The sequence below is a fragment of the Schistocerca americana genome, chromosome 6 (assembly GCF_021461395.2).
Source record: "Schistocerca americana isolate TAMUIC-IGC-003095 chromosome 6, iqSchAmer2.1, whole genome shotgun sequence".
In the NCBI taxonomy this organism is placed as follows: domain Eukaryota; kingdom Metazoa; phylum Arthropoda; class Insecta; order Orthoptera; family Acrididae; genus Schistocerca; species Schistocerca americana.
This window is the reverse complement of record NC_060124.1, coordinates 592680848-592687138: the sequence shown is the minus strand read 5'-3', so window position 1 is coordinate 592687138 and position 6291 is coordinate 592680848. Positions and strand designations below refer to the sequence as shown.

General features: G+C 61.0%; 1 protein-coding gene across 1 annotated transcript; it reads left to right on the top strand.

Moving 5' to 3' along the window:
* Positions 1-1897: 1897 nt before the first annotated feature.
* LOC124620319 (proteoglycan 4-like) lies at positions 1898-4188 on the top strand. The gene is made up of 3 exons (XM_047146993.1): positions 1898-2302; positions 2385-3202; positions 3285-4188. Exons 1-3 carry the CDS (start codon positions 1898-1900, stop codon positions 4186-4188), a joined length of 2127 nt encoding a protein of 708 aa, XP_047002949.1.
* Positions 4189-6291: the final 2103 nt, after the last annotated feature.

The window sequence follows — 6291 nt, the reverse complement described above, 5'->3', positions numbered from 1 at the left end:
CGTAGGGCTGTTTATATGTAGGACAGTCCCACCCCCTGCCTTATCGCATGTTTTATTTGTGGGTTTGATAGGTATACAGCTTACAGGATTGTCCTGCCTGCATGCTGACACTTTGTGTCACTGTTTTGCACGTCTCCCACATACTGGGTCCTTCTCGCAATGCTTCGATCGGTGACCGAATAGTAAGCCAACAGTTAAAACATTTTTGTACAGCAACAAAGTCACTGATAAACAAAGATTCAAACTGAATGAAAACCCTTTCATTCTGAAGCAGCGGTAACCGTATTCTTGGCGACACTTTTAAAATATTGTTTACTGTCCTTTTGCCCTTTGGTCCTGTTTTAAATTTTATTTTAACCTCACTATCGAACCCATCTTTAGTAATATGTTCACTCAGGTTTTTTTCGAGGAGCGCTTCTAAGAATTCCTGGTCAGTTAAATATGTTGAGACATGGTGCACTGGCAGCAGGGGTCTGAACTTCTTGGGCTCATCACACCTAATGTCCTTAAGCTGTAATGTATTTCAATTATCTTTTTCTTGTCTACAGATTGTATGCTCCAGTGTCCGCGTATACTCGCGGACGTGGAGCTTAACTTAGTCAAAAGCCAATGCACACTTACCAAATGCTTCAAAAAAGTGAGGCAAACAGAGCACGCAGCTGACGAAATTTGCCGTACAGCAGTCGATTCCCAAATTATGGATCTATTGCGCATGTAGTTCGCTTCTAAACTGAGTGCAACCAGTTTCATGAAGCGCAGTACGCTGTGTAGTTTGTCCTGCACCTTCACGCGCTGTTACTCGGTAACAACAGGAAACAGGAGCCACAGGCCAGTTGACGATACCTGCAGCCAGCTTTCCGTAGACGGCGTCTGTCAAGTCGGCCGCTGCTGTCTGGGACTCCTGACGCGATGAACAGCTGTGGCTCTCGCAGTCTGCAGCCGCACTCCACCCTGTCGGCACTGACCGTGACCGACGTCACACAGCACGCTTCAATCCGCACTGTCAGCACCATCCGCGTCCGACGTCACCACAGCCCGCTGCACTCCACGCTGTCAGCACGGTCTGCAACCGAAGTCACCACAGCCCGCTGCGCTCCACGCTGTCAGCACCGTCCGCATCTGACATCAACACAGCCCGCTGCACTCCGTGCTGTCAGCACAATCTGCGTCCGACATCACCACAGCCCGCTGCACTCCATGCCGTCTGCACCGTCTGCAACAGACGTCCCCACAGCCCTCTGCACTCCACGCTGTGAACACCGTCTGCGGAAGACGTCAGCACAGCTCGCTGGACTCTGTGTTGTCAGCACCATCAGCGTCCGACACCACCACAGCATGCTGCACACCACGCTGTCAGCACCGTCCACGTCCGACGCCATCACAGCCCGCTGGAATCCACGCTGTCAGCACCGTCCGCGTCCGACATCACCACAGCCCGCTGCACTCCACGCTGTCAGCACAGTCCGGGTCCGACATCACCACAGCCCGCTGGACTCCACTCTGTCAGCACCATCCGAGTCCGATGTCACCACAGCCTGCTGCACTCCACGCTGTAAGCGCCGTCCGTGTCCAACGTCACCACAGCCCGCTGCACTCCATGCTGTGAGCAACGTACGCGGCCGACGTCACCACAGCCCGCTGGACTCCACGCTGTCAGCACCATCCGTGTCCAATGTCACCACAACCCGCTGCACTACACGCTGTCAGCACTGTCCGTGTCCGACGTCACCACAGAACACTGGACTCCACGCTGACAGCACCGTCCATGTCCGACGTCACCACAGCCTGCTGCACTCCACGCTGTGAGCACCATCCGCGTAAGACGTCACCACAGCACGCTGGACACCACGCTGTGAGCACCGTCAGTGTCCGACGTCACCACAGCCCCCTGCACTCCATGCTGTCAGCACCATTAAGGTCTGACGTCCCCACAGCCCGCTGCACTCCACGCTGTGAACACCGTCTGTGGAAGACGTCAGCACAGCCCATTGGACTCCGTGCTGTCAGGACCGTCCGCGTCCGACGTCAGCAGAGCCCGCTGGACATCGCGCTGTCACCACCATCCGCGTCCGAAATTACCACTGCCCGCTGCACACCACGCTGTCAGCACCGTCCGTCTCCTACGTCACCACAGCCTGCTGCACTCCTTGCTGTCAGCGCCGTCAGAGTCAGACATCACCACAGGCCGCTGCCCTCCACGCTGTCAGCACCGTCCGGGTCCGACGTCACCACAGAACGCTGGACTCCACGCTGTCAGCACCATCCGTGTCCGACGTCACCACAGCCTGCTCCACTCCTCGCTGTAAGCGCCGTCCGTGTCCAACGTCACCACAGCCCGCTGCACACCATGCTGTGAGCAACGTCTGCGGCTGACGTCACCACAGCCCGCTGCACTCCACGCTGTCAGCACCGTCTGCAACCGACGTCAATACAGCCCGCTGGACTCCACGCTGTCAGCACCGTCCGTGTCCAAAGTCACCACAGCCCGCTGCACTCCACGCTGTCAGCACCGTCCGTGTCCAACGTCACCACAGCCCCGTGGACTCAACTCTGTCAGCACCGTCCGTGTCCGACGTCACCACAGCTTGCTGCACCCAACACTTATAGCGCCGTCCGTGTCAGACGTCACCACAGCCCGCTGGACTCAACACTGCCAGCACCATCCACGTCCGACATCACCACAGCCCGCTGCACTCCACGCTCTGAGCACCATCCGCGTAAGACGTCACCACAGCCCGCTGGACTCCACGCCGTCAGCACCGTCCGTGCCCGACGTCACCACAGCCCCCTGCACACCACGCTGTCAGCACCGTCCAGGTCTGACGTCACCACAGCCCGCTGCACTCCAAGCTGTCAGCACCATTCGCGTCCAACTTCCCCACAGCCTGCTGGATTCCGCGCCGTCAGCACCATCCGTGTGCGACGTCACCACAGCCCGCTGCACTCTACGCTGTGAGCACCGTATGCGTCCGACGTCACCACAGACCGCTGCACTCCACGCTGTGAGCACCGTCCGCGTCCGACGTCACCACAACCCGCTGGACTCAACGCCGTCAGCACCGTCCGTGTCCGACGTCACCAAAGCCAGCGGGACACCACGCTTTCAGCAGCGTCCGCAACTGACGTCATCACAGCCAGTTGCACTCAAAGCTGTCAGCACCGTACGCGTCGGACGTCACCACAGCCCTCTGGGCACCACGCCGTCAGCAACGTCCGTCTCCGACGTCACCTGAGCCTGCTGCACTCCACGCTGTCAGCGACGTCCGTGTCCGACGTCACCGCAGCCCGCTGCATTCCACGCTGTGTACACCGTCCGCGTCCGACGTCACCACAGCTCGCTGTACTACACGCAGTCAGCACCGTCCGTGTCCAACGTCACCACAGCATGCTGTACTATGTGCTTTCAGTGCCGTCTGTGTCCGACGTCACCACAGCCCGCTGGACTCCACACTGTTAGCACCGTCTGCGTCCGACGTCACCAGAGCTCGCTGCACTCCACGCAGTCAGCGACGTCCGTGTCCAACGTCACCGCAGCCCGCTGCATTCCACGCTGTGTGCACCGTCCGCGTCCGACGTCACCACAGGTCGCTGTACTACACGCAGTCAGCACCGTCCGTGTCCGACGTCACCACAGCTTGCTGTACTATGTGCTTTCAGTGCCGTCTGCGTCTGACGACGCCACAGCCCGCTGGACTCCACACTGTTAGCACCGTCTGTGTCCGACGTCACCACAGCCCGCTGCACTCCACGCTGTCAGGACCGTCCATGTCCGACATCACCACAGCCCGCTCCACTCCACACTGTCAGCACCGTCCACGTCCGACGTCACCACAGCCCGCTGCATTTCACGCTGTCAGCACCGTCCGGGTCCGACGTCACCACAGCCCGCTATACACCACACTGTTAGCACCGGCCGTGTCCGACTTCACCACAGCCCGCTGGACTCCTCGCTGTCATCACCGTCCATGTCCGACATCACCACAGGCCGCTGCAGTCCACGTCCGACGTCACCACAGCCCGCTGCACTCCACGCTGTCAGCACCGTCAACAACCGACGTGAACACAGCCCGCTTGCTTCCACATTGTCAGCACCGTTTGCGTCCGACGTCATCACAATCTGATGCACTCCACGCTGTCAGCACCATCCGTGTCCGACGTCACCACAGCCTACTGCACTCAACGCTGTAAGTGCCGGCTGTGTCCGACGTCACCACAGCCCGCTGCACTCCTCGCTGTGAGCACCGTCCGCGTCGACGTCACCACAGCCCGCTGCACTCTACACCGTCAGCACCGTCCGCGACCGACGTCACCACAGCTCGCTGCACTCCACGCTGTCAGTGCTGTCTGTGTCCGACGTCACCACAGCCCGCTGCACACCACGCTGTGAGCACCGTCCGCGTCCGACGTCACCACAGCCCGCTGCACTCCACGCTGTCACCACCGTCAACGCCTGACGTCACCACAGCCTGCAGCACTCCACGGGGTGAGCACCGTCCGTGTACGACGTCACCACAGCCCGAAGCACCCCACGCTGTCAGCAACGTTCGCGTCCGACGTCACCACAGCCTGAAACAATCCACGATGTGTGCTCCGTCTGTGTCCGACGTCACCACAGCCCGCTGCACCCCACGCTGTAAGCACCGTCCACGTCCGACGTCACCATAGACCGCTGCACTCCACACTGTCATCACCGTCCGCGTCCGGCGTCACCACAGCCTGCAGCACTCCACGCTGTGAGCACTGTCAGTGTTCGACGTCATCACATCCCGCTGCACTCCATGCTGACAACACCGACTGATTCCGACGTCAACACAGCCCGCAGGACTCCATGCTGTGAGCACCGTCCGTGTCCGACGTCACCACAGCCCGCTGCACTCCACGCTGTTAGCAGCATGAGTGGCCGACGTCACCACTGCCCGCTGGACTCCACGCTGTCACCACCGTCCGCGTCCGACGTCCCCACAGCCCGCTGGACTCCACACTGTTAGCACCGTCCGTGTCCGACGTCACCACAGCTTGCTGTACTCCACGCTGTCAGTGCCGTCTGGGTCCGTCGTCACCACAGCCCGCTGCACTCCGCGCTGTTAGCACCACTTGCGTCCGACGTCACCACAGCCCGCTGGACTCCACACTGTCAGCACCGTCCGCGTCCGCCATAACCACAGCCCGCTGCACTCCACGCTGTCAGGGCCGTACCTCTTTGACGTCACCAGAGCCTGCTGCAGTCCAAGCTGTGTGCACCGTCCGCGTCCGTCGACACCACAGCCCGCTGCACTCCACGCTGTCAGCACAGTCCGCGTCCGATGTCTCACAGCCCGTTGCACTCCACGCTGTCAGCATCGTGCATGTCCGACGTCAACACAGACCGCTGCAATCCACGCTGTCAGGACCGTCCGCGTCCGACGTCACCACAGCCAGCAGCACTACACGCTGTGAGCACCGTCCGTGACCGACGTCACCACAGCCCACTGCACTCCACACTGTGTGCACCGTCCGCGTCCGACATCATAACAGCCCGCTGCACTCCACGCTGTCAGCACCGTACGGTTCTCACATCACCACAGCCCGCTGCACACCACGCTGTCAGCATCGCCTGCGTCCGACGTCACCACAGCCCGCTGGAATCCTCGCTGTCAGCACCGTCCGCGTCCGACGTCACCATAGCCGGCAGCACTCCACGCTGTGAGCACCGTCAGTGTCCGACTTCACCACAGCCCGCTGGATTCCACAATTTCAGCACCGTTAGCGTCCGACAGCACCACAGCCCGCTGCACTCGATGCTGTCAGCACCGTCCATGCCCGACGTCACCACAGCCCGCTGCACTCCACGCTGTCAGCACCGTCCGCGTCCGACGTCACCACAGCTCGCTGCACTCCACGCTGTCAGTGCTGTCTGTTCCGACGTCATCACAGCCCGCTACTCACCATGCTGTGAGCACCGTCCGCGTCCGACGTCACCACAGCCCGCTGCACTCCACGCTGTCACCACCGTCAACGCCGGACGTAACCACAGCCTGCAGCACCCCATGGGGTGAGCATCGTCCGTGTCCGACGTCACCACAGCCCGATGCACTCCACGCTGTCAGCAACGTTCGCATCCGACGTCACCACAGCCTGAAACACTCCACGATGTGTGCTCCGTCTGTGTCCGACGTCACCACAGCCCGATGCACTCCACGCTGTAAGCACCGTCCACGTCCGACGTCACCACAGACTGCTGCACTCCACGCTGTCATCACCGTCCGCGTCCGACGTCACCACAGCCTGCAGCACTCCACGCTGTGAGCACTG

What these genes read in the sequence shown, in the direction of transcription:
- LOC124620319 (XM_047146993.1), top strand. Translation starts at nt 1,898, where the DNA reads ATGCTGTCAGCACCATTAAGGTCTGACGTCCCCACAGCCCGCTGCACT. An exon ending in AGCCTGCTCCACTCCTCGCT is followed by an intron (nt 2,303 to 2,384) that starts GTAAGCGCCGTC and finishes ACGTCACCACAG; the next exon opens with CCCGCTGCACTCCACGCTGT. An exon ending in AGCCCTCTGGGCACCACGCC is followed by an intron (nt 3,203 to 3,284) that starts GTCAGCAACGTC and finishes ACGTCACCGCAG; the next exon opens with CCCGCTGCATTCCACGCTGT.